This window comes from Mobula birostris, chromosome 28, assembly GCF_030028105.1.
Source record: "Mobula birostris isolate sMobBir1 chromosome 28, sMobBir1.hap1, whole genome shotgun sequence".
Lineage (NCBI taxonomy): Eukaryota > Metazoa > Chordata > Chondrichthyes > Myliobatiformes > Myliobatidae > Mobula > Mobula birostris.
The window spans coordinates 2,786,360-2,813,088 of NC_092397.1; the positions used below are offsets into that span (position 1 = coordinate 2,786,360).

Below are 26,729 nucleotides of genomic sequence, written 5' to 3' on the forward strand. Positions count from 1 at the left end.
TGTTTCCTATAGTGGGGGAGTCTAGGACCAGAGGACACAGATAGAGTGGATGTGGAGAGGATGTTTCCTGTAGTGGGGGAGTCTAGGACCAGAGGGCACAGCTAGAGTGGATGTGGAGAGGATGTTTCCTATAGTGGGGGAGTCTAGGACCAGAGGACACAGATAGAGTGGATGTGGAGAGGATGTTTCCTATAGTGGGGGAGTCTAGGACCAGAGGGCACAGATAGCGTGGATGTGGAGAGGATGTTTCCTATAGTGGGGGAGTCCTAGACCAGAGGGCACAGACAGAGTGGACGAGGAGGGATGTTTCCTATAGTGGGAGAGTCTTGGACCAGAGGACACAGATAGACTGGATGTGGAGAGGATGTTTCCTATAGTGGGGGAGTCTAGAACCAGAAGGCACAGATAGAGTGGATGTGGAGAGGATGTTTCCTATAGTGGAGGAGTCTAGGACCAGAGGACACAGACAGAGTGGATGTGGAGAGGATGTTTCCTATAGTGGGGGAGTCTAGGACCAGAGGGCACAGATAAAGTGGATGTGGAGAGGATGTTTCCTATAGTGGGGGAGTCTAGGACCAGAGGGCACAGACAGAGTGGACGAGGAGGGATGTTTCCTATAGTGGGAGAGTCTAGGACCAGAGGACACAGATAGAGTGGATGTGGAGAGGATGTTTACTGTAGTGGGGGAGTCGAGCACCAGGGAGCACAGATAGAGTGGATGTGGAGAGGATGTTTCCTATAGTGGGGGAGTCCTAGACCAGAGGGCACAGACAGAGTGGACGAGGAGGGATGTTTCCTATAGTGGGAGAGTCTAGGACCAGAGGACACAGATAGAGTGGATGTGGAGAGGATGTTTCCTATAGTGGGGGAGTCTAGGACCAGAGGGCACAGATAGAGTGGATGTGGAGAGGATGTTTCCTATAGTGGGGGAGTCTAGGACCAGAGGGCACAGACAGAGTGGACGAGGAGGGATGTTTCCTATAGTGGGAGAGTCTAGGACCAGAGGACACAGTTAGAGTCGACGAGGAGGGATGTTTCCTATAGTGGGAGAGTCTAGGACCAGAGGACACATATAGAGTGGATGTGGAGAGGATGTTTCCTATAGTGGGGGAGTCTAGGACCAGAGGGCACAGATAGAGTGGATGTGGAGAGGATGTTTCCTATAGTGAGGGAGTCCTAGACTAGAGGGCACAGACAGAGTGGACGAGGAGGGATGTTTCCTATAGTGGGAGAGTCTATGACCAGAGGACACAGATAGAGTGGATGTGGAGAGGATGTTTCCTGTAGTGGGGGAGTCTAGGACCAGAGGGCACAGATAGAGTGGATGTGGAGAGGATGTTTCCTGTAGTGGGGGAGTCTGGGACCAGAGGACACAGATAGAGTGGATGTGGAGAGGATGTTTCCTGTAGTGGGGGAGTCTAGGACCAGAGGGCACGGATAGAGTGGATGTGGAGAGGATGTTTCCTGTAGTGGGGGAGTCTAGGACCAGAGGACACAGATAGAGTGGATGTGGAGAGGATGTTTCCTGTAGTGGGGGAGTCTAGGACCAGAGGGCACAGCTAGAGTGGATGTGGAGAGGATGTTTCCTATAGTGGGGGAGTCTAGGACCAGAGGACACAGATAGAGTGGATGTGGAGAGGATGTTTCCTATAGTGGGGGAGTCTAGGACCAGAGGGCACAGATAGAGTGGATGTGGAGAGGATGTTTCCTATAGTGGGGGAGTCCTAGACCAGAGGGCACAGACAGAGTGGACGAGGAGGGATGTTTCCTATAGTGGGAGAGTCTTGGACCAGAGGACACAGATAGAGTGGATGTGGAGAGGATGTTTCCTATAGTGGGGGAGTCTAGAACCAGAAGGCACAGATAGAGTGGATGTGGAGAGGATGTTTCCTATAGTGGAGGAGTCTAGGACCAGAGGACACAGACACAGTGGATGTGGAGAGGATGTTTCCTATAGTGGGGGAGTCTAGGACCAGAGGGCACAGATAAAGTGGATGTGGAGAGGATGTTTCCTATAGTGGGGGAGTCTAGGACCAGAGGGCACAGACAGAGTGGACGAGGAGGGATGTTTCCTGTAGTGGGAGAGTCTAGGACCAGAGGACACAGATAGAGTGGACGTGGAGAGGATGTTTCCTATAGTGGGGGAGTCTAGGACCAGAGGACACAGATAGAGTGGATGTGGAGAGGATGTTTCCTGTAGTGGGGGAGTCTAGGACCAGAGGACACAGATAGAGTGGATCTGGAGAGGATGTTTCCTATAGTGAGGGAGTCTAGGACCAGAGGACACAGATAGAGTGGATGTGGAGAGGATGTTTCCTATAGTGGGGGAGTCTAGGACCAGAGGACACAGATAGAGTGGATGTGGAGCGGATGTTTCCTGTAGTGGGGGAGTCTAGGACCAGAGGACACAGATAGAGTGGATGTGGAGAGGATGTTTCCTATAGAGGGGAGTCCTAGAAGAGAGGGCACAGACAGAGTGGACGAGGAGGGATGTTTCCTATAGTGGGAGAGTCTAGGACCAGAGGACACAGACAGAGTGGATGTGGAGAGGATGTTTACTGTAGTGGGGGAGTCGAGCACCAGGGAGAACAGATAGAGTAGATGTGGAGAGGATGTTTCCTATAGTGGGGGAGTCTAGGACCAGAGGGCACAGATAGAGTGGATGTGGAGAGGATGTTTCCTATAGTGGGGGAGTCTTAGACCAGAGGGCACAGACAGAGTGGACGAGGAGGGATGTTTCCTATAGTGGGAGAGTCTAGGACCAGAGGACACAGATAGAGTGGATGTGGAGAGGATGTTTCCTATAGTGGGGGAGTCTAGGACCAGAGGACACAGATAGAGTGGATGTGGAGAGGATGTTTCCTATAGTGGGGGAGTCTAGGACCAGAGGACACAGATAGAGTGGATGTGGAGAGGATGTTTCCTATAGTGGGGGAGTCCTAGACCAGAGGGCACAGACAGAGTGGACGAGGAGGGATGTTTCCTATAGTGGGAGAGTCTAGGACCAGAGGACACAGATAGAGTGGATGTGGAGAGGATGTTTCCTGTAGTGGGGGAGTCTAGGACCAGAGGGCACAGATAGAGTGGATGTGGAGAGGATGTTTCCTGTCGTGGGGGAGTCTGGGACCAGAGGACACAGATAGAGTGGATGTGGAGAGGATGTTTCCTGTAGTGGGGGAGTCTAGGACCAGAGGGCACGGATAGAGTGGATGTGGAGAGGATGTTTCCTATAGTGGGGGAGTCTAGGACCAGAGGACACAGATAGAGTGGATGTGGAGAGGATGTTTCCTGTAGTGGGGGAGTCTAGGACCAGAGGGCACAGATAGAGTGGATGTGGAGAGGATGTTTCCTATAGTGGGGGAGTCTAGGACCAGAGGACACAGATAGAGTGGATGTGGAGAGGATGTTTCCTATAGTGGGGGAGTCTAGGACCAGAGGGCACGGATAGAGTGGATGTGGAGAGGATGTTTCCTATAGTGGGGGAGTCCTAGACCAGAGGGCACAGACAGAGTGGACGAGGAGGGATGTTTCCTATAGTGGGAGAGTCTAGGACCAGAGGACAGAGATAGAGTGGATGTGGAGAGGATTTTCCTATAGTGGGGGAGTCTAGGACCAGAGGGCACAGATAGAGTGGATGTGGAGAGGATGTTTCCTATAGTGGGGGAGTCTAGGACCAGAGGGCACAGACAGAGTGGACGAGGAGGGATGTTTCCTATAGTGGGAGAGTCTAGGACCAGAGGACACAGATAGAGTGGATGTGGAGAGGATGTTTCCTGTAGTGGGAGAGTCTGGGACCAGAGGGCACAGATAGAGTGGATGTGGAGAGGATGTTTCCTGTCGTGGGGGAGTCTGGGACCAGAGGACACAGATAGAGTGGATGTGGAGAGGATGTTTCCTGTAGTGGGGGAGTCTAGGACCAGAGGGCACGGATAGAGTGGATGTGGAGAGGATGTTTCCTATAGTGGGGGAGTCTAGGACCAGAGGACACAGATAGAGTGGATGTGGAGAGGATGTTTCCTGTAGTGGGGGAGTCTAGGACCAGAGGGCACAGATAGAGTGGATGTGGAGAGGATGTTTCCTATAGTGGGGGAGTCTAGGACCAGAGGACACAGATAGAGTGGATGTGGAGAGGATGTTTCCTATAGTGGGGGAGTCCTAGACCAGAGGGCACAGACAGAGTCGACGAGGAGGGATGTTTCCTATAGTGGGAGAGTCTAGGACCAGAGGACACAGATAGAGTGGATGTGGAGAGGATGTTTCCTATAGTGGGGGAGTCTAGGACCAGAGGGCACAGATAGAGTGGATGTGGAGAGGATGTTTCCTATAGTGAGGGAGTCCTAGACCAGAGGGCATAGACAGAGTGGACGAGGAGGGATGTTTCCTATAGTGGGAGAGTCTAGGACCTGAGGACACAGATAGAGTGGATGTGGAGAGGATGTTTCCTATAGTGGGGGAGTCCTAGACCAGGGGGCACAGACAGAGTGGACGAGGAGGGATGTTTCCTATAGTGGGAGAGTCTAGCACCAGAGGACACAGATAGAGTGGATGTGAAGAGGATGTTTCCTATAGTGGGGGAGTCTAGGACCAGAGGGCACAGATAGAGTGGATGTGGAGAGGATGTTTCCTATAGTGGGGGAGTCCTAGACCAGAGGGCACAGACAGAGTGGACGAGGAGGGATGTTTCCTATAGTGGGAGAGTCTAGGACCAGAGGACACAGAGAGAGTGGATGTGGAGAGGATGTTTCCTATAGTGGGGGAGTCTAGGACCAGAGGACACAGATAGAGTGGATGTGGAGAGGATGTTTCCTATAGTGGGGGAGTCCTAGACCAGAGGGCACAGACAGAGTGGACGGGGAGGGATGTTTCCTATAGTGGGAGAGACTAGGACCAGAGGACACAGACAGAGTGGATGTGGAGAGGATGTTTACTGTAGTGGGGGAGTCGAGCACCAGGGAGCACAGATAGAGTAGATGTGGAGAGGATGTTTCCTATAGTGGGGGAGTCTAGGACCAGAGGGCACAGATAGAGTGGATGTGGAGAGGATGTTTCCTATAGTGGGGGAGTCTAGGACCAGAGGACACAGATAGAGTGGATGTGGAGAGGATGTTTCCTATAGTGGGGGAGTCTAGGACCAGAGGGCACGGATAGAGTGGATGTGGAGAGGATGTTTCCTATAGTGGGGGAGTCCTAGACCAGAGGGCACAGACAGAGTGGACGAGGAGGGATGTTTCCTATAGTGGGAGAGTCTAGGACCAGAGGACACAGATAGAGTGGATGTGGAGAGGATTTTCCTATAGTGGGGGAGTCTAGGACCAGAGGGCACAGACAGAGTGGACGAGGAGGGATGTTTCCTATAGTGGGAGAGTCTAGGACCAGAGGACACAGTTAGAGTCGACGAGGAGGGATGTTTCCTATAGTGGGAGAGTCTAGGACCAGAGGACACAGATAGAGTGGATGTGGAGAGGATGTTTCCTATAGTGGGGGAGTCTAGGACCAGAGGGCACAGATAGAGTGGATGTGGAGAGGATGTTTCCTATAGTGAGGGAGTCCTAGACCAGAGGGCACAGACAGAGTGGACGAGGAGGGATGTTTCCGAAAGTGGGAGAGTCTATGACCAGAGGACACAGATAGAGTGGATGTGGAGAGGATGTTTACTGTAGTGGGGGAGTCGAGCACCAGGGAGCGCAGATAGAGTAGATGTGGAGAGGATGTTTCCTATAGTGGGGGAGTCTGGGACCAGAGGACACAGATAGAGTGGATGTGGAGAGGATGTTTCCTGTAGTGGGGGAGTCTAGGACCAGAGGGCACGGATAGAGTGGATGTGGAGAGGATGTTTCCTATAGTGGGGGAGTCTAGGACCAGAGGACACAGATAGAGTGGATGTGGAGAGGATGTTTCCTATAGTGGGGGAGTCTAGAACCAGAAGGCACAGATAGAGTGGATGTGGAGAGGATGTTTCCTATAGTGGAGGAGTCTAGGACCAGAGGACACAGACAGAGTGGATGTGGAGAGGATGTTTCCTATAGTGGGGGAGTCTAGGACCAGAGGGCACAGATAAAGTGGATGTGGAGAGGATGTTTCCTATAGTGGGGGAGTCTAGGACCAGAGGGCACAGACAGAGTGGACGAGGAGGGATGTTTCCTATAGTGGGAGAGTCTAGGACCAGAGGACACAGATAGAGTGGATGTGGAGAGGATGTTTACTGTAGTGGGGGAGTCGAGCACCAGGGAGCACAGATAGAGTAGATGTGGAGAGGATGTTTCCTATAGTGGGGGAGTCCAGGACCAGAGGACACAGATAGAGTGGATGTGGAAAGGATGTTTCCTATGGTGGGGGAGTCTAGGACCAGAGGACACAGATAGAGTGGATGTGGAGAGGATGTTTCCTATAGTGGGGGAGTCCTAGACCAGAGGGCACAGACAGAGTGGACGAGGAGGGATGTTTCCTATAGTGGGAGAGTCTAGGACCAGAGGACACAGATAGAGTGGATGTGGAGAGGATGTTTCCTATAGTGGGGGAGTCTAGGACCAGAGGGCACAGATAGAGTGGATGTGGAGAGGATGTTTCCTATAGTGGGGGAGTCTAGGACCAGAGGGCACAGACAGAGTGGACGAGGAGGGATGTTTCCTATAGTGGGAGGGTCCAGGACCAGAGGACACAGATAGAGTGGATGTGGAGAGGATGTTTCCTGTAGTGGGGGAGTCTAGGACCAGAGGGCACAGATAGAGTGGATGTGGAGAGGATGTTTCCTGTAGTGGGGGAGTCTGGGACCAGAGGACACAGATAGAGTGGATGTGGAGAGGATGTTTCCTGTAGTGCGGGGGTCTAGGACCAGAGGGCACGGATAGAGTGGATGTGGAGAGGATGTTTCCTATAGTGGGGGAGTCTAGGACCAGAGGACACAGATAGAGTGGATGTGGAGAGGATGTTTCCTGTAGTGGGGGAGTCTAGGACCAGAGGACACAGATAGAGTGGATGTGGAGAGGATGTTTACTGTAGTGGGGGAGTCGAGCACCAGGGAGCACAGATAGAGTAGATGTGGAGAGGATGTTTCCTATAGTGGGGGAGTCCAGGACCAGAGGACACAGATAGAGTGGATGTGGAAAGGATGTTTCCTATGGTGGGGGAGTCTAGGACCAGAGGACACAGATAGAGTGGATGTGGAGAGGATGTTTCCTATAGTGGGGGAGTCCTAGACCAGAGGGCACAGACAGAGTGGACGAGGAGGGATGTTTCCTATAGTGGGAGAGTCTAGGACCAGAGGACACAGATAGAGTGGATGTGGAGAGGATGTTTCCTATAGTGGGGGAGTCTAGGACCAGAGGGCACAGATAGAGTGGATGTGGAGAGGATGTTTCCTATAGTGGGGGAGTCTAGGACCAGAGGGCACAGACAGAGTGGACGAGGAGGGATGTTTCCTATAGTGGGAGGGTCCAGGACCAGAGGACACAGATAGAGTGGATGTGGAGAGGATGTTTCCTGTAGTGGGGGAGTCTAGGACCAGAGGGCACAGATAGAGTGGATGTGGAGAGGATGTTTCCTGTAGTGGGGGAGTCTGGGACCAGAGGACACAGATAGAGTGGATGTGGAGAGGATGTTTCCTGTAGTGCGGGGGTCTAGGACCAGAGGGCACGGATAGAGTGGATGTGGAGAGGATGTTTCCTATACTGGGGGAGTCTAGGACCAGAGGACACAGATAGAGTGGATGTGGAGAGGATGTTTCCTGTAGTGGGGGAGTCTAGGACCAGAGGACACAGATAGAGTGGATGTGGAGAGGATGTTTCCCTATAGTGGGGGAGTCCTAGACCAGAGGGCACAGACAGAGTGGACGAGGAGGGATGTTTCCTATAGTGGGAGAGTCTAGGACCAGAGGACACAGATAGAGTGGATGTGGAGAGGATGTTTCCTATAGTGGGGGAGTCTAGGACCAGAGGGCACAGACAGAGTGGACGAGGAGGGATGTTTCCTGCAGTGGGAGAGTCTGGGACCAGAGGACACAGATAGAGTGGATGTGGAGAGGATGTTTCCTGTAGTGGGGGAGTCTAGGACCAGAGGACACACATAGAGTGGATGTGGAGAGGATGTTTCCTATAGTGGGAGAGTCTAGGACCAGAGGACACAGATAGAGTGGATGTGGAGAGGATGTTTCCTGTAGTGGGGGAGTCTAGGACCAGAGGGCACAGATAGAGTGGATGTGGAGAGGATGTTTCCTGTAGTGGGGGAGTCTGGGACCAGAGGACACAGATAGAGTGGATGTGGAGAGGATGTTTCCTGTAGTGGGGGAGTCTAGGACCAGAGGGCACGGATAGAGTGGATGTGGAGAGGATGTTTCCTATAGTGGGGGAGTCTAGGACCAGAGGACACAGATAGAGTGGATGTGGAGAGGATGTTTCCTGTAGTGGGGGAGTCTGGGACCAGAGGGCACAGCTGGAGTGGATGTGGAGAGGATGTTTCCTATAGTGGGGGAGTCTAGGACCAGAGGACACAGATAGAGTGGATGTGGAGAGGATGTTTCCTATAGTGGGGGAGTCTAGGACCAGAGGGCACAGATGGAGTGGATGTGGAGAGGATGTTTCCTATAGTGGGGGAGTCTAGGACCAGAGGACACGGATAGAGTGGATGTGGAGAGGATGTTTCCTATAGTGGGGGAGTCTAGGACCAGAGGGCACAGACAGAGTGGACGAGGAGGGATGTTTCCTATAGTGGGGGAGTCTAGGACCAGAGGGCACAGATAGAGTGGATGTGGAGAGGATGTTTCCTATAGGGGGGGGGAGTCTAGGACCAGAGGACTCAGATAGAGTGGATCTGGAGAGGATGTTTCCTATAGTGAGGGAGTCTAGGACCAGAGGACACAGATAGAGTGGATGTGGAGAGGATGTTTCCTATAGTGGGGGAGTCTAGGACCAGAGGACACAGATAGAGTGGATGTGGAGCGGATGTTTCCTGTAGTGGGGGAGTCTAGGACCAGAGGACACAGATAGAGTGGATGTGGAGAGGATGTTTCCTATAGAGGGGAGTCCTAGAAGAGAGGGCACAGACAGAGTGGACGAGGAGGGATGTTTCCTATAGTGGGAGAGTCTAGGACCAGAGGACACAGACAGAGTGGATGTGGAGAGGATGTTTACTGTAGTGGGGGAGTCGAGCACCAGGGAGCACAGATAGAGTAGATGTGGAGAGGATGTTTCCTATAGTGGGGGAGTCTAGGACCAGAGGGCACAGATAGAGTGGATGTGGAGAGGATGTTTCCTATAGTGGGGGAGTCCTAGACCAGAGGGCACAGACAGAGTGGACGAGGAGGGATGTTTCCTATAGTGGGAGAGTCTAGGACCAGAGGACACAGATAGAGTGGATGTGGAGAGGATGTTTCCTATAGTGGGGGAGTCTAGGACCAGAGGACACAGATAGAGTGGATGTGGAGAGGATGTTTCCTATAGTGGGGGAGTCTAGGACCAGAGGACACAGATAGAGTGGATGTGGAGAGGATGTTTCCTATAGTGGGGGAGTCCTAGACCAGAGGGCACAGACAGAGTGGACGAGGAGGGATGTTTCCTATAGTGGGAGAGTCTAGGACCAGAGGACACAGATAGAGTGGATGTGGAGAGGATGTTTCCTGTAGTGGGGGAGTCTAGGACCAGAGGGCACAGATAGAGTGGATGTGGAGAGGATGTTTCCTGTCGTGGGGGAGTCTGGGACCAGAGGACACAGATAGAGTGGATGTGGAGAGGATGTTTCCTGTAGTGGGGGAGTCTAGGACCAGAGGGCACGGATAGAGTGGATGTGGAGAGGATGTTTCCTATAGTGGGGGAGTCTAGGACCAGAGGACACAGATAGAGTGGATGTGGAGAGGATGTTTCCTGTAGTGGGGGAGTCTAGGACCAGAGGGCACAGATAGAGTGGATGTGGAGAGGATGTTTCCTATAGTGGGGGAGTCTAGGACCAGAGGACACAGATAGAGTGGATGTGGAGAGGATGTTTCCTATAGTGGGGGAGTCTAGGACCAGAGGGCACGGATAGAGTGGATGTGGAGAGGATGTTTCCTATAGTGGGGGAGTCCTAGACCAGAGGGCACAGACAGAGTGGACGAGGAGGGATGTTTCCTATAGTGGGAGAGTCTAGGACCAGAGGACACAGATAGAGTGGATGTGGAGAGGATTTTCCTATAGTGGGGGAGTCTAGGACCAGAGGGCACAGATAGAGTGGATGTGGAGAGGATGTTTCCTATAGTGGGGGAGTCTAGGACCAGAGGGCACAGACAGAGTGGACGAGGAGGGATGTTTCCTATAGTGGGAGAGTCTAGGACCAGAGGACACAGATAGAGTGGATGTGGAGAGGATGTTTCCTGTAGTGGGAGAGTCTAGGACCAGAGGGCACAGATAGAGTGGATGTGGAGAGGATGTTTCCTGTCGTGGGGGAGTCTGGGACCAGAGGACACAGATAGAGTGGATGTGGAGAGGATGTTTCCTGTAGTGGGGGAGTCTAGGACCAGAGGGCACGGATAGAGTGGATGTGGAGAGGATGTTTCCTATAGTGGGGGAGTCTAGGACCAGAGGACACAGATAGAGTGGATGTGGAGAGGATGTTTCCTGTAGTGGGGGAGTCTAGGATCAGAGGGCACAGATAGAGTGGATGTGGAGAGGATGTTTCCTATAGTGGGGGAGTCTAGGACCAGAGGACACAGATAGAGTGGATGTGGAGAGGATGTTTCCTATAGTGGGCGAGTCCTAGACCAGAGGGCACAGACAGAGTCGACGAGCAGGGATGTTTCCTATAGTGGGAGAGTCTAGGACCAGAGGACACAGATAGAGTGGATGTGGAGAGGATGTTTCCTATAGTGGGGGAGTCTAGGACCAGAGGGCACAGATAGAGTGGATGTGGAGAGGATGTTTCCTATAGTGAGGGAGTCCTAGACCAGAGGGCACAGACAGAGTGGACGAGGAGGGATGTTTCCTATAGTGGGAGAGTCTAGGACCAGAGGACACAGATAGAGTGGATGTGGAGAGGATGTTTCCTATAGTGGGGGAGTCCTAGACCAGGGGGCACAGACAGAGTGGACGAGGAGGGATGTTTCCTATAGTGGGAGAGTCTAGGACCAGAGGACACAGATAGAGTGGATGTGAAGAGGATGTTTCCTATAGTGGGAGAGTCTAGGACCAGAGGACACAGATAGAGTGGATGTGGAGAGGATGTTTCCTATAGTGGGGGAGTCTAGGACCAGAGGGCACAGATAGAGTGGATGTGGAGAGGATGTTTCCTATAGTGGGGGAGTCCTTGACCAGAGGGCACAGACAGAGTGGACGAGGAGGGATGTTTCCTATAGTGGGAGAGTCTAGGACCAGAGGACACAGAGAGAGTGGATGTGGAGAGGATGTTTCCTATAGTGGGGGAGTCTAGGACCAGAGGACACAGATAGAGTGGATGTGGAGAGGATGTTTCCTATAGTGGGGGAGTCCTAGACCAGAGGGCACAGACAGAGTGGACGAGGAGGGATGTTTCCTATAGTGGGAGAGTCTAGGACCAGAGGACACAGACAGAGTGGATGTGGAGAGGATGTTTACTGTAGTGGGGGAGTCGAGCACCAGGGAGCACAGATAGAGTAGATGTGGAGAGGATGTTTCCTATAGTGGGGGAGTCTAGGACCAGAGGGCACAGATAGAGTGGATGTGGAGAGGATGTTTCCTATAGTGGGGGAGTCTAGGACCAGAGGACACAGATAGAGTGGATGTGGAGAGGATGTTTCCTATAGTGGGGGAGTCTAGGACCAGAGGGCACGGATAGAGTGGATGTGGAGAGGATGTTTCCTATAGTGGGGGAGTCCTAGACCAGAGGGCACAGACAGAGTGGACGAGGAGGGATGTTTCCTATGGTGGGAGAGTCTAGGACCAGAGGACACAGATAGAATGGATGTGGAGAGGATTTTCCTATAGTGGGGGAGTCTAGGACCAGAGGGCACAGACAGAGTGGACGAGGAGGGATGTTTCCTGTAGTGGGAGAGTCTAGGACCAGAGGACACAGTTAGAGTCGACGAGGAGGGATGTTTCCTATAGTGGGAGAGTCTAGGACCAGAGGACACAGATAGAGTGGATGTGGAGAGGATGTTTCCTATAGTGGGGGAGTCTAGGACCAGAGGGCACAGATAGAGTGGATGTGGAGAGGATGTTTCCTATAGTGAGGGAGTCCTAGACCAGAGGGCACAGACAGAGTGGACGAGGAGGGATGTTTCCTATAGTGGGAGAGTCTATGACCAGAGGACACAGATAGAGTGGATGTGGAGAGGATGTTTACTGTAGTGGGGGAGTCGAGCACCAGGGAGCACAGATAGAGTAGATGTGGAGAGGATGTTTCCTATAGTGGGGGAGTCTGGGACCAGAGGACACAGATAGAGTGGATGTGGAGAGGATGTTTCCTGTAGTGGGGGAGTCTAGGACCAGACGGCACGGATAGAGTGGATGTGGAGAGGATGTTTCCTATAGTGGGGGAGTCTAGGACCAGAGGACACAGATAGAGTGGATGTGGAGAGGATGTTTCCTATAGTGGGGGAGTCCTAGACCAGAGGGCACAGACAGAGTGGACGAGGAGAGGATGTTTCCTATAGTGGGGGAGTCTAGGACCAGAGGGCACAGACAGAGTGGACGAGGAGGGATGTTTCCTATAGTGGGAGAGTCTAGGACCAGAGGACACAGATAGAGTGGATGTGGAGAGGATGTTTCCTGTAGTGGGGGAGTCTAGGACCAGAGGGCACAGATAGAGTGGATGTGGAGAGGATGTTTCCTGTAGTGGGGGAGTCTGGGACCAGAGGACACAGATAGAGTGGATGTGGAGAGGATGTTTCCTGTAGTGGGGGAGTCTAGGACCAGAGGGCACAGATAGAGTGGATGTGGAGAGGATGTTTCCTGTCGTGGGGGAGTCTGGGACCAGAGGACACAGATAGAGTGGATGTGGAGAGGATGTTTCCTGTAGTGGGGGAGTCTAGGACCAGAGGGCACAGATAGAGTGGATGTGGAGAGGATGTTTCCTGTAGTGGGGGAGTCTAGGACCAGAGGGCACAGATAGAGTGGATGTGGAGAGGATGTTTCCTATAGTGGGGGAGTCTAGGACCAGAGGACACAGATAGAGTGGATGTGGAGAGGATGTTTCCTATAGTAGGGGAGTCCTAGACCAGAGGGCACAGACAGAGTCGACGAGGAGGGATGTTTCCTATAGTGGGAGAGTCTAGGACCAGAGGACACAGATAGAGTGGATGTGGAGAGGATGTTTCCTATAGTGGGGGAGTCTAGGACCAGAGGGCACAGACAGAGTGGACGAGGAGGGATGTTTCCTATAGTGGGAGAGTCTAGGACCAGAGGACACAGATAGAGTGGATGTGGAGAGGATGTTTCCTATAGTGAGGGAGTCCTAGACCAGAGGGCACAGACAGAGTGGACGAGGAGGGATGTTTCCTATAGTGGGAGAGTCTAGGACCAGAGGACACAGATAGAGTGGATGTGGAGAGGATGTTTCCTATAGTGGGGGAGTCCTAGACCAGGGGGCACAGACAGAGTGGACGAGGAGGGATGTTTCCTATAGTGGGACAGTCTAGGACCAGAGGACACAGAGAGAGTGGATGTGGAGAGGATGTTTCCTATAGTGGGGGAGTCTAGGACCAGAGGACACAGATAGAGTGGATGTGGAGAGGATGTTTCCTATAGTGGGGGAGTCCTAGACCAGAGGGCACAGACAGAGTGGACGAGGAGGGATGTTTCCTATAGTGGGAGAGTCTAGGACCAGAGGACACAGACAGAGTGGATGTGGAGAGGATGTTTACTCTAGTGGGGGAGTCGAGCACCAGGGAGCACAGATAGAGTAGATGTGGAGAGGATGTTTCCTATAGTGGGGGAGTCTAGGACCAGAGGGCACAGATAGAGTGGATGTGGAGAGGATGTTTCCTATAGTGGGGGAGTCTAGGACCAGAGGACACAGATAGAGTGGATGTGGAGAGGATGTTTCCTATAGTGGGGGAGTCTAGGACCAGAGGGCACGGATAGAGTGGATGTGGAGAGGATGTTTCCTATAGTGGGGGAGTCCTAGACCAGAGGGCACAGACAGAGTGGACGAGGAGGGATGTTTCCTATAGTGGGAGAGTCTAGGACCAGAGGACACAGATAGAGTGGATGTGGAGAGGATTTTCCTATAGTGGGGGAGTCTAGGACCAGAGGGCACAGACAGAGTGGACGAGGAGGGATGTTTCCTATAGTGGGAGAGTCTAGGACCAGAGGACACAGATAGAGTGGATGTGGAGTGGATGTTTCCTATAGTGGGGGAGTCTAGGACCAGAGGGCACAGATAGAGTGGATGTGGAGAGGATGTTTCCTATAGTGAGGGAGTCCTAGACCAGAGGGCACAGACAGAGTGGACGAGGAGGGATGTTTCCTATAGTGGGAGAGTCTCTGACCAGAGGACACAGATAGAGTGGATGTGGAGAGGATGTTTACTGTAGTGGGGGAGTCGAGCACCAGGGAGCACAGATAGAGTAGATGTGGAGAGGATGTTTCCTATAGTGGGGGAGTCTGGGACCAGAGGACACAGATAGAGTGGATGTGGAGAGGATGTTTCCTGTAGTGGGGGAGTCTAGGACCAGAGGGCACGGATAGAGTGGATGTGGAGAGGATGTTTCCTATAGTGGGGGAGTCTAGGACCAGAGGACACAGATAGAGTGGATGTGGAGAGGATGTTTCCTATAGTGGGGGAGTCCTAGACCAGAGGGCACAGACAGAGTGGACGAGGAGAGGATGTTTCCTATAGTGGGGGAGTCTAGGACCAGAGGGCACAGACAGAGTGGACGAGGAGGGATGTTTCCTATAGTGGGAGAGTCTAGGACCAGAGGACACAGATAGAGTGGATGTGGAGAGGATGTTTCCTGTAGTGGGGGAGTCTAGGACCAGAGGGCACAGATAGAGTGGATGTGGAGAGAATGTTTCCTGTAGTGGGGGAGTCTGGGACCAGAGGACACAGATAGAGTGGATGTGGAGAGGATGTTTCCTGTAGTGGGGGAGTCTAGGACCAGAGGGCACGGATAGAGTGGATGTGGAGAGGATGTTTCCTATAGTGGGGGAGTCTAGGACCAGAGGACACAGATAGAGTGGATGTGGAGAGGATGTTTCCTGTAGTGGGGGAGTCTAGGACCAGAGCGCACAGCTAGAGTGGATGTGGAGAGGATGTTTCCTATAGTGGGGGAGTCTAGGACCAGAGGACACAGATAGAGTGGATGTGGAGAGGATGTTTCCTATAGTGGGGGAGTCTAGGACCAGAGGGCACAGATAGAGTGGATGTGGAGAGGATGTTTCCTATAGTGGGGGAGTCCTAGACCAGAGGGCACAGACAGAGTGGACGAGGAGGGATGTTTCCTATAGTGGGAGAGTCTTGGACCAGAGGACACAGATAGAGTGGATGTGGAGAGGATGTTTCCTATAGTGGGGGAGTCTAGAACCAGAAGGCACAGATAGAGTGGATGTGGAGAGGATGTTTCCTATAGTGGAGGAGTCTAGGACCAGAGGACACAGACAGAGTGGATGTGGAGCGGATGTTTCCTATAGTGGGGGAGTCTAGGACCAGAGGGCACAGATAAAGTGGATGTGGAGAGGATGTTTCCTATAGTGGGGGAGTCTAGGACCAGAGGGCACAGACAGAGTGGACGAGGAGGGATGTTTCCTATAGTGGGAGAGTCTAGGACCAGAGGACACAGATAGAGTGGATGTGGAGAGGATGTTTACTGTAGTGGGGGAGTCGAGCACCAGGGAGCACAGATAGAGTAGATGTGGAGAGGATGTTTCCTATAGTGGGGGAGTCTAGGACCAGAGGACACAGATAGAGTGGATGTGGAAAGGATGTTTCCTATGGTGGGGGAGTCTAGGACCAGAGGACACAGATAGAGTGGATGTGGAGAGGATGTTTCCTATAGTGGGGGAGTCCTAGACCAGAGGGCACAGACAGAGTGGACGAGGAGGGATGTTTCCTATAGTGGGAGAGTCTAGGACCAGAGGACACAGATAGAGTGGATGTGGAGAGGATGTTTCCTATAGTGGGGGAGTCTAGGACCAGAGGGCACAGATAGAGTGGATGTGGAGAGGATGTTTCCTATAGTGGGGGAGTCTAGGACCAGAGGGCACAGACAGAGTGGACGAGGAGGGATGTTTCCTATAGTGGGAGGGTCCAGGACCAGAGGACACAGATAGAGTGGATGTGGAGAGGATGTTTCCTGTAGTGGGGGAGTCTGGGACCAGAGGGCACAGCTGGAGTGGATGTGGAGAGGATGTTTCCTATAGTGGGGGAGTCTAGGACCAGAGGACACAGATAGAGTGGATGTGGAGAGGATGTTTCCTATAGTGGGGGAGTCTAGGACCAGAGGGCACAGATGGAGTGGATGTGGAGAGGATGTTTCCTATAGTGGGGGAGTCTAGGACCAGAGGGCACAGACAGAGTGGACGAGGAGGGATGTTTCCTGTAGTGGGAGAGTCTAGGACCAGAGGACACAGATAGAGTGGACGTGGAGAGGATGTTTCCTATAGTGGGGGAGTCTAGGACCAGAGGACACAGATAGAGTGGATGTGGAGAGGATGTTTCCTGTAGTGGGGGAGTCTAGGACCAGAGGACACAGATAGAGTGGATCTGGAGAGGATGTTTCCTATAGTGAGGGAGTCTCGGACCAGAGGACACAGATAGAGTGGATGTGGAGAGGATGTTTCCTATAGTGGGGGAGTCTAGGACCAGAGGACACAGATAGAGTGGATGTGGAGCGGATGTTTCCTATAATGGGGAGTCCAGGACCAGAGGACACAGATGGAGTGGATGTAGAACATAGATAGAATATAGAATAGTACAGCACAGTACAGGCCCTTTGGCCCACAATGTTGTGCCAACCCTCAAACCCTGCCTCCCATATAACCCCCCACCTTAGATTCCTCCATATACCTGTCTAGTAGTCTCTTAAACTTCACTAGTGTATCTGCCTCCACCACTGACTCAGGCAGTGCATTCCACCCACCAACCACTCTCTGAGTAAAAAACTTCCTCTAATATCCCCCTTGAACTTCCCACCCCTTACCTTAAAGCCATGTCCTCTTGTATTGAGCAGTGGTGCCCTGGGGAAGAGGCGCTGGCTATCCACTCTATCTATTTCTCTTATTATCTTGTACACCTCTATCATGTCTCCTCTCATCCTCCTTCTCTCCAAAGAGTAAAGCTCTAGCTCCCTTAATCTCTGATCATAATGCATACTCTGTAAACCAGGCAGCATCCTGGTAAATCTCCTCTGTACCCTTTCCAATGCTTCCACATCCTTCCTATAGTCAGGTGACCAGAACTGGACACAGTACTCCAAGTGTGGCCTAACCAGAGTTTTATAGAGCTGCATCATTACATCGCGACTCTTAAACTCTATCCCTCGACTTATGAAAGCTAACACCCCATAAGCTTTCTTAACTACCCTATCCACCTGTGAGGCAACTTTCAGGGATCTGTGGACATGTACCCTGAGATCCCTCTGCTCCTCCACACTACCAAGTATCCTGCCATTTACTTTGTACTCTGCCTTGGAGTTTGTCCTTCCAAAGTGTACCACCGCACACTTCTCCGGGTTGAACTCCATCTGCCACTTCTCAGCCCACTTCTGCATTCTATCAATGCCTCTCTGCAATCTTTGACAATCCTCTACACTGTCTACAACACCACCAACCTTTGTGTCATCTGCAAACTTGCCAACCCACCCTTCTACCCCCACATCCAGGTCGTTAATAAAAATCATGAAAAGTAGAGGTCCCAGAACAGATCCTTGTGGGACACCACTAGTCACAATCCTCCAATATGAATGTACTCCCTCCACCACCACCCTCTGCCTTCTGCAGGCAAGCCAATTCTGAATCCACCTGGCCAAACTTCCCTGGATCCCATGCCTTCTAACTTTCTGAATAAGCCTACCGTGTGGAACCTTGTCAAATGCCTTACTAAAATCCATATAAATCACATCCACTGCACTACCTTAATCTATATCCCTGGTCACCTCCACAAAGAACTCTATCAGGCTTGTTAGACACGATCTGCCCTTCACAAAGCCATGCTGACTGTCCCTGATCAGACCATGATTCTCTAAATGTCTATAGATCCTATCTCTAAGAATCTTTTCCAACAGCTTTCCCATCACAGACGTAAGGCTCACTGGTCTATAATTACCCGGACTATCCCTACTACCTTTTTTGAACAAGGGAGCAACATTCGCCTCCCTCCAGTCCTCCGGTACCATTCCCATGGACAACGAGGACATAAAGATCCTAGCCAGAGGCTCAGCAATCTCTTCTCTTGCCTCATGGAGCAGCCTGGGGAATATTCCGTCAGGCCCCGGGGACTTATCTGTCCTAATGTATTTTAACAACTCCAACACCTCCTCTCCCTTAATATCAGCATGCTCCAGAACATCAACCTCACTCATATTGTCCTCACCATCATCAAGTTCCCTCTCATTGGTGAATACCGAAGAGAAGTATTCATTGAGGACCTCACTCACTTCCACAGCTTCCAGGCACATCTTCCCACCTTTATCTCTAATCGGTCCTACCTTCACTCCTGTCATCCTTTTTTTCTTCACATAATTGAAGAATGCCTTGTGGCTTTCCTTTACCCTACTCACCAAGGCCTTCTCATGTCCCCTTCTTACTCTTCTCAGCCCCTTCTTAAGCTTCTTTCTTGCTTCCCTATATTCCTCAATAGACCCATCTGCTCCTTGCTTCCTAAACCTCATGTATGCTGCCTTCTTCCACCTGACTAGATTTTCCACCTCACTTGTCAGCCATGGTTCCTTCACCCTACCATTCTTTATCTTCCTCACCGGGACAAATTTATCCCTTACATCCCGCAAGAGATCTCTAAACATCGACCACATGCCCATAGTACATTTCCCTGCAAAAACATCATCCCAATTCACACCCACAAGTTCTAGCCTTATAGCCTCATAATTTGCCTTTCCCCAATTAAAAATTTTCTTGTCCTCTTTGATTCTATCCTTTTCCATGATAATTATAAAGGCCAGGGAGCAGTGGTCACTGTCCCCCAGATGCTCACCCACTGAGAGATCTGTGACCTGACCCGGTTCATTACCTAGTACTAGATCTAGTATGGCATTCGGCCTGTCCACATACTGTGACAGGAATCCATCCTGGACACACTTAACAAATTCTGCCCCATCTAAACCCTTGGAACTAATCAGGTGCCAATCAATACTAGGGAAGTTAAAGTCACCCATGATGACAACCCTGTTATTTTTGCACCTCTCCAAAATCTGCCTCCCAATCTGCTCCTCTGTATCTCTGCTGCTACCAGGGGCTGTATAGAATACCCCCAGTAGAGTAACTGCTCCCTTCCTGTTCCTGACTTCCACCCATATTGACTCAAAAGAGGATCCTGCTACATTACCCACCCTTTCTGTAGCTGTAATAGTATCCCTGACCAGTAATGCCACCCCTCCTCCCCTCTTTCCGCCCTCTCTATCCCTTTTAAAGCACTGAAATCCAGGAATATTGAGAATCCATTCCTGCCCTGGTGCCAGCCAAGGCTCTGTAATGGCCACTACATCATAATTCCATGTATGTATCCAAGCTCTCAGTTCATCACCTTTGTTCCTGTTGCTTCTTGCATTGAGGTACACACATTTCAGCCCTTCTACCTTACTGTCTTTACACCGTTTATTCTGCTTCTCTTTCCTCAAAGCCTCTCTGTATGTTAGATCTGGCTTTACTCCATGCACTTCTTTCACTGCTCTATCGCTCTGGGTTCCATCCCCCTCGCAAATTAGTTTAAACCCTCCCGAACCATGCTAGCAAACCTACCTGCAAGGATATTGCTCCCCCTCGAGTTCAGGTGCAACCCATCCAATCTGTACAGGTCCCACCTTCCCCAGAAGAGATCCCAATGATCTAAAAATCTAAAACCCTGCTCCCTGCACCAACTCCTCAGCCACGCGTTCAACTGCCATCTCCTCCAATTCTTACCATCACTGTCACGTAGCACTGGCAGCAATCCTGAGAACGTCACCCTTGAGGTCCTGTTCTTCAGCCTTCTGCCTAATTCCCAAAACTCACACTTCAGGACCTCATCCCTCTTCCTGCCTATGTCGTTGGTCCCAACATGTGGAGAGGATGTTTCCTGTTGGGGGTGAGTGTAGGACCAGAGGACACAGTCTCTGAATAAAGGGCCATCCATTTAGAACAGAAATCGATTTAGAGGATTTTCTTTAGCCAGAAGGTAGTGAATCTGGAATTTATTGCATGGGCATTGTGAAGGCCAGGCGGAGGTTGATAGCTTCTTGATTAGTTACAGGGAGAAGGCAGGAGAATGAGGTTGAGAGGGATAATAAATCAGCCATGATGGAATGGCAGAGAGAGACCTGTTGGGCTGAATGGCCTTATTCTGGTCCAGTGTCTTCTGATCAATCCATAACCACAAAGATTCCAATCTAATTTAGTCCCACAAAAGAATTGCACCTGGGTCAGTCCCCTACACCCTATCCGTGTCCCTCATGGTTCTACACACCTCTATACAGTCATCCCTCAGTCCCCTACACCCTATCTGTGTCCCTCATGGTTCTACACACCTCTGTAAGGTCACCTCTCAGTCCCCTACACCCTATCTGTGTCCCTCATGGTTCTACACACCTCTGTAAGGTCACCCCTCAGTCCCCTACACCCTATCTGTGTCCCTCGTGGTTCTATACACCTTTATAAGGTCACCACTCAGTCTCCTGTGGAGTAATGTCCCAGAATGTCCGACCTCTCTGTCAAAGTCAGTCCCTCAAGTACTGGTAACATGCTTACAAATCTCCTCTGCGCTCGTTCTAGCTTCATGACATCTTTTCTATAACCGGGCGAGAAAAACTCAACACAGTCGACCCAAGTTTCGTACAACAGCAACGTGACAGCCCAGCTCCGGTTCTCAGTGCCCTGTCCGATGAAGGCCAGCCTGTTAATGACATTCCTTGCCGCCCAGTCTACCTGTGACGCCACTTTCAGGGAACCTACCCGCACACGTGGGCGCCTCTGTTCTCCAACACTCCCCAGGGCCTTCGTGTTTTTCATGATGTTGGCTTAACGATATGACGACACGTAACAAAGTATCTGACCGTGATTCATCCACAAAAATTGATTGGTTGTGTCACGGCCTGGTATGGCCTTGGACGGGAAAGTCCATCGCAGCAAAGTGCTCCCCACCACTGAGCACATCTGTCCAGAGCAGTGTCACAGGAAAGCAGATTCCATCATCAGGGACCCCCACCACCCAGGCCATGCTCTCTTCCATTGCTGCCATCAGGAAGGAGGTCCAGGAGCCTCAGGACCCATAGCACCAGGTTCAGGAACAATTATTACCCTTCAACCATCAGGCTCCTGAACCAGTGTGGATGACTTCACTCACCCCAACACTGAACTGTTCCCACAACCTACGGACTCACTTTCAATGACTCTTCATCTCATGTTCTCAATATTTATTGCTTATTTATTGATTATTGTTATTTTTTTTGCTTCTTTGTGTTTACTGAGAATTGTTCATTCATTATGTGCTGTGGTATGACATCATCATTATGTGCTGTGTCGTGTGACATCATCGTTATGCGCCATGCCGTGTGACGGGGACAATCGTGGTCATTCCGTGACCATGATCGTTCGTGGCAAATTTTTCTACAGAAATGGTTTGCCATTGCCTTCTTCTGGGCAGTGTCTTTACAAGACGGGTGACCCCAGCCATCATCAATCCTCGTCAGAGATTGTCTGCCTGGTGTCAGTGGTCACATAACCAGGACTTGTGATCTGCACCGGCTGCTCGTACGACCATCCACCACCTCTCCCATGGCCTCGCGTGACCCTGATCGAGGGGCTAAGCGGGTGTCACACCTTGCCCGAGGGTGACCTGCAGGCTAGCACCTTACACCTCCTTTGGTAGAGACATATCTCCATCCTGCCACCCAAGTACTGTGAATGCCCACAAGAAAACGACTCTCTGCTTTGTAAATGGTGACATATCTGTACTTGGATAATGAATTTAACTTAAACTCTGCACTAACTTGCAGAGGGAGGTATGAAGGCTTAGATCACCGTCAAAGTGGGGGAGTTTAAGGAGCATTTTGAAAGTTGGTGGGGGGGGGTGGGAGAAGAGACGTGAAGAGGTTCAGGGACGGACCTGCTGAATTTTGAGGCAGGCACAGCACCGGATGGTAGAGATTGGCAGCTCGGCGTGCAGATGAGATTGAGAGCACGATGGTAGCGAAAACACTCGGCAGGTCAGGCAGCATCTGCAGAGAAGAGCAATGGGTCAGATACTCTTTGCCAGAAGTGGGAAAGAAATAAAGAGTTGGTTTGAAGTTATGGGGGACAGGGAGGATAGGAGAAAGGGAGTACCTGTGATACCAGGCCGCAGGTGGGTTAATGGGGTGGTTTGAAGATGATTCTGCACCTCTGGCTGTGCGGTGAGTTTACCGATGTCCAAGGATGTACCCAGCAAGAGGAAAGGGGCCTGGAGAGGCTGAGGTAGGGTCAGAGCACCCAGCAACCGAGAAGGAAGGATTGTAAAGCCAAGGGCTGGCGGGCCGGGGTGATGTGAAAAGTTTACTGGCAAGGTTACGGGGCTGATAACCAGTTTCTCTGTCTTTCTGCAGGAGCTGCTGACAGACCCTCTGAAACTAAAGTAAGTCTGTAAGGATCCTCTTCGTGCCGGTAGGCTTGTCAGGAGGTAGAACAACGACGTGGCTTAGCGCCAAAATCGATCCAGTCCCTCCCCTTGAGAAATCAATCTGCCATTCGGTCCCTCTGCCGCAAACTGTCTTCTCTGGCCCCTCTCTGTATCTCTCGCTCCCCCCCACCCCCATGTGCCCTTTAAGCCACCCCCCCAAACATAGACCAGCACAGTACAGGAACAGGCCCTTCGGCCCACAATGTTGTACTGAACCAGTTAAATTAGTAATCAAATGATCAACTGACCGAATCTCTTCATCCAACAGGAAGTGCACGTGCCTGCATTTTCCTCACATCCCTGTGCCAAACAAACGTCTCTTAACAGCCCCCACTGTGTCGGCCTCTACTCCCACCCCAGGCAGCGCGCTCCACACATCACCCACTCTCTTTCCGTTCTCTCACCCTGCTTGGAATTTTCTCCGCTCTCTGGGAAAATTAGCTTCTTCAGAACCTCCGGCAGCACAAAGCTGCAGGAGGAACGGTCAGCGTCAACGGTGCTGGAGTAGGCCATTCAGCCCTTCGAGCCAGCACCGCCATTCACTGTGATCATGGCTGATCATCCACAATCAGTACCCTGTTCCTGCCTTCTCCCCATATCCCTTCACTCCGCTTTCTTTAAGAGCTCTAACTAACTCTTTCTTGAACGCATCCAGAGAATTGGCCTCCACAGCCTTCTGAGGCAGAGCATTCCACAGATCCACAACTCTCTGGGTGAAAAAGTTTTTCCTCAACTCTGTTCTAAATAGTCTACCCCTTATTCTTAAACTGTGGCCTCTGGTTCTGGACTCCCCCAACATCGGGAACATGTTTCCTGCCTCCAGCGTGTCCAATCCCTTAATAATCTTATATGTTTCAATCAGATCCCCTCTCATCCTTCTAAAATCTTGTCTGTGTTGCTTTGGATTTCCAGCATCTGCAGACTCTCCCGTGTTCACACTTTACTCTTGCCCTCTCCTCTTTGACTGTCTGCGCTGGAAGCCTCTTTTCGCTTTGCACGTTTGAGGGCCTTTCAGCTGGAATAACATATTCACAAAGTATTTATCAAACAAACAATGCAGCTCAGAGTGTTTTACAATGCAAAAAAGAAGCAAACATTAGAATAAAAGACAAAAATGTTTTAGTTGAAACCAAGGTTAAATAAATAAATAGGTTTTGAGCTCAGTGTTGAGCACATTTTTTCCATCCGCCACAGAAAGCAGGATTTCCCAGTGGCCTCCCATTTCAATTCCACTTCCCATTCCCATTCCAACGTCAGTCCATGGTCTCCTCTGCTGCCACCATGAGGCCACACTCCGGTTAGAAGAGCAACACCTTATATTCCGTCTGGATAACCTCCAACCTGTTGGCATGAACATCGATGTCTTAAATTCGGGTAATGGCCAACCCTCACTTCCTTCACCATTCCAATTTCCCTCTCTCACCTTATCTCCTTACCTGTCCGTCACCCCCCTCTGGTGCTCCTCCCCCTTTTCTTTCTTCCATGGACTTCTGTCCTCTTCCTTCTCCAGCCCTTTAGCTCTTTCACGAACTGACTTCCTAGCTCTTCACGTCACCCTCTCCCCTCTTCTGGTTTCACCTTGTACTCCTTCCTCCCCCACTCCCAACTTCTCACTCTGACCTCTTTTGCCCTTCCTTTCCAATCCTGAAGAAGGATCCCGGCCTGAAACATCGACTGTTTATTCATCTCCAGAGATGCTGCCTGACCAACTGAGTTCCACTAGCATTTTGTGTGCGTTGCTCCAGGATTTGAGCTGATGTTTGAAGGTGTTAACCCAGTTTGCATCATTTACAGTTTTAGGTACTGAATTCCATAGTTAAGGAACTCCTTTACACTAAATACAGGGACAGTACAGGCCCTTCAGCCCACAATGGGCTGCCAAAATCCTAACCCTTCCCTCCCACATTTCCATCATTCATGAGCCTATCTAAGATTCTCTTAAACGTCCCTGATGTATCTGCCTCCACCACCACCCCTGACAGGGTGTTCCTCACATTCACCACTTTCAGTGCAAAGTAACTACCTCTGACATTCCCCCCCCCCCCACCAATGCTTTGTTCCAATTACCTTAAAATTCCATCCCCAAGTATTCCCCATTTCCACCTAGGAGAAAGATTCTGACTGTCCACTCGATCTGTGCCTCTTCTCATCTTGTACACCTCTATCAAGTCACCTCTCATCCTCCTTCACTCCAGAGATAAAAGCCCCAGCTCGCTCAACCATTCCTCATAAAATATGCTCTGTAATCCAGGCAGCATCCTAGTAAACCTCCTTTGCACCCTCTCTAAAGCTTCCACATCCTTCCTATAATGAGCAGATGCATACTTTGATTTTAAATAGGACCGATCAAGTATGACAGTGGAACCAGAGGAGATAGCTGAGGTACTTAATGAATATTTTGCTTCAGTATTCACTACCGAAAAGGAGCAGTAGATGTAGTGTATATGGATTTCAGCAAGGCATTTGATAAGATACCCCATACAAGGCTTATTGAGAAAGTAAGGAGGCATGGGATCCAAGGGGACATCGCTTTGTGGATCCAGAACTGGCTTGCCCACAGAAGGCAAAGAGTGGTTGCAGACAGGTGATATTCTGCATGGAGGTCGGTGACCAGTGGAGTGCCTCAGGGATCTGTTCTGGGTCCCTTACTCTTCGTGATTTTTATAAATGACCTGGATGAGGAAGTGGAGGGATGGGTTAGTAAGTTTGCTGATGACACAAAGGTTGGAGGTGTTGTGGATAGTGTGGAGGGCTGTCAGAGGTTACAGCGGGACATTGATAGGATGCAAAACTGGGCTGAGAAGTGGCAGATGGAGTTCAACACAGATAAGTGTGAGGTGGTTCATTTTGGTAGGTCAAATATGATGGCAGAATATAGTATTAATGGTAAGACTCTTGGCAGTGTGGAGGGTCAGAGGGATCTTGGGGTCCGAGTCCATAGGGCACTCAAAGCTGTTGTGCAGGTTGACTCTGTGGTTAAGAAGGCATATGGTGCATTGGCCTTCATCAATCGTGGAAATGAGTTTAAGAGCCGAGACGTAATGTTGCAGCTATATAGGACCCTGGTCAGACCCCACTTGGAGTACTGTGCTCACTTCTGGTCACCTCACTACAGGAAGGATGTGGAAGCCATAGAAAGGGTGCAGAGGAGATTTACAAGGATGTTGCCTGGATTGGGGAGCATGCCTTATGAGAATAGGTTGAGTGAACTCGGCCTTTTCTCCTTGGAGCGACGGAGGATGAGAGGTGACCTGATAGAGGTATATAACATGATGAGAGGCATTAATCATGTAGATAGTCTGAGGCTTTTTCCCGGGGCTGAAGTGGCTAACAGGAGTGGGCACAGTTTCTAGGTGCTTGGAAGTAGGTACAGAGGAGAAGTCAGGGGTAAGTTTTTAATGCAGAGAGTGGTGAGCGTGTGGAATGGGCTGCCGGCGATGGTGGTGGAGTCGGATACAATAGGGTCTTTTAAGAGACTCCTGGATAGGTACATGGAGCTTAGAAAAATAGAGGACTATGGGTAACCCTTGGTAATTTCTAAAGTAAATACATGTTTGGCACAGCATTGTGGGCCGAAGGGCCTGTATTGTGCTGTAGGTTTTCTATGTTTCTAAATTTTACACTGAACTTTGAACTGTGCCCCCCCCCCCCCACCAGGGTCCTACGAGAAGAGAACAAGGACAGACTCCACTGTCTGGCCTGTGCCACGAGTCAGATGGAAGAGAAGGACTCGGAATTCCAGTCTGGTCACGAATACCAGGACTCTGAGCTGTGTCGAGCCCGGGTGGAACATGGTGACCTCAGGGAGCTGTTCTCCAGGTAACTACACAGGGAGAGTCAGAAAGATCCAGCTGCAGGGTCTTGGCCCGAAGCATCGACTGACTACTCTTCTCCATAGACTCTGCCTGAATTTCTCAGCAGCTTGTGCGTGTTGCTTGGATTTCCAACATCTGCAGATTTTCTCTTTTTTGATGAGGTAGTTAAGAAGA

At 51.0% G+C, this 26,729-nt stretch overlaps 1 protein-coding gene across 1 annotated transcript in view; it reads left to right on the forward strand.

Moving 5' to 3' along the window:
• LOC140188846 (uncharacterized) overlaps nucleotides 1–26,729 on the forward strand; it is a 57,792-nt gene that overhangs the window by 15,337 nt on the left and 15,726 nt on the right. The window contains exons 2-3 of the mRNA XM_072245500.1: nucleotides 22,667–22,695; nucleotides 26,398–26,559. Of these exons, the coding sequence (XP_072101601.1) occupies nucleotides 22,667–22,695; nucleotides 26,398–26,559 (191 nt within the window). The remainder of the gene's footprint in view (nucleotides 1–22,666; nucleotides 22,696–26,397; nucleotides 26,560–26,729) is intronic.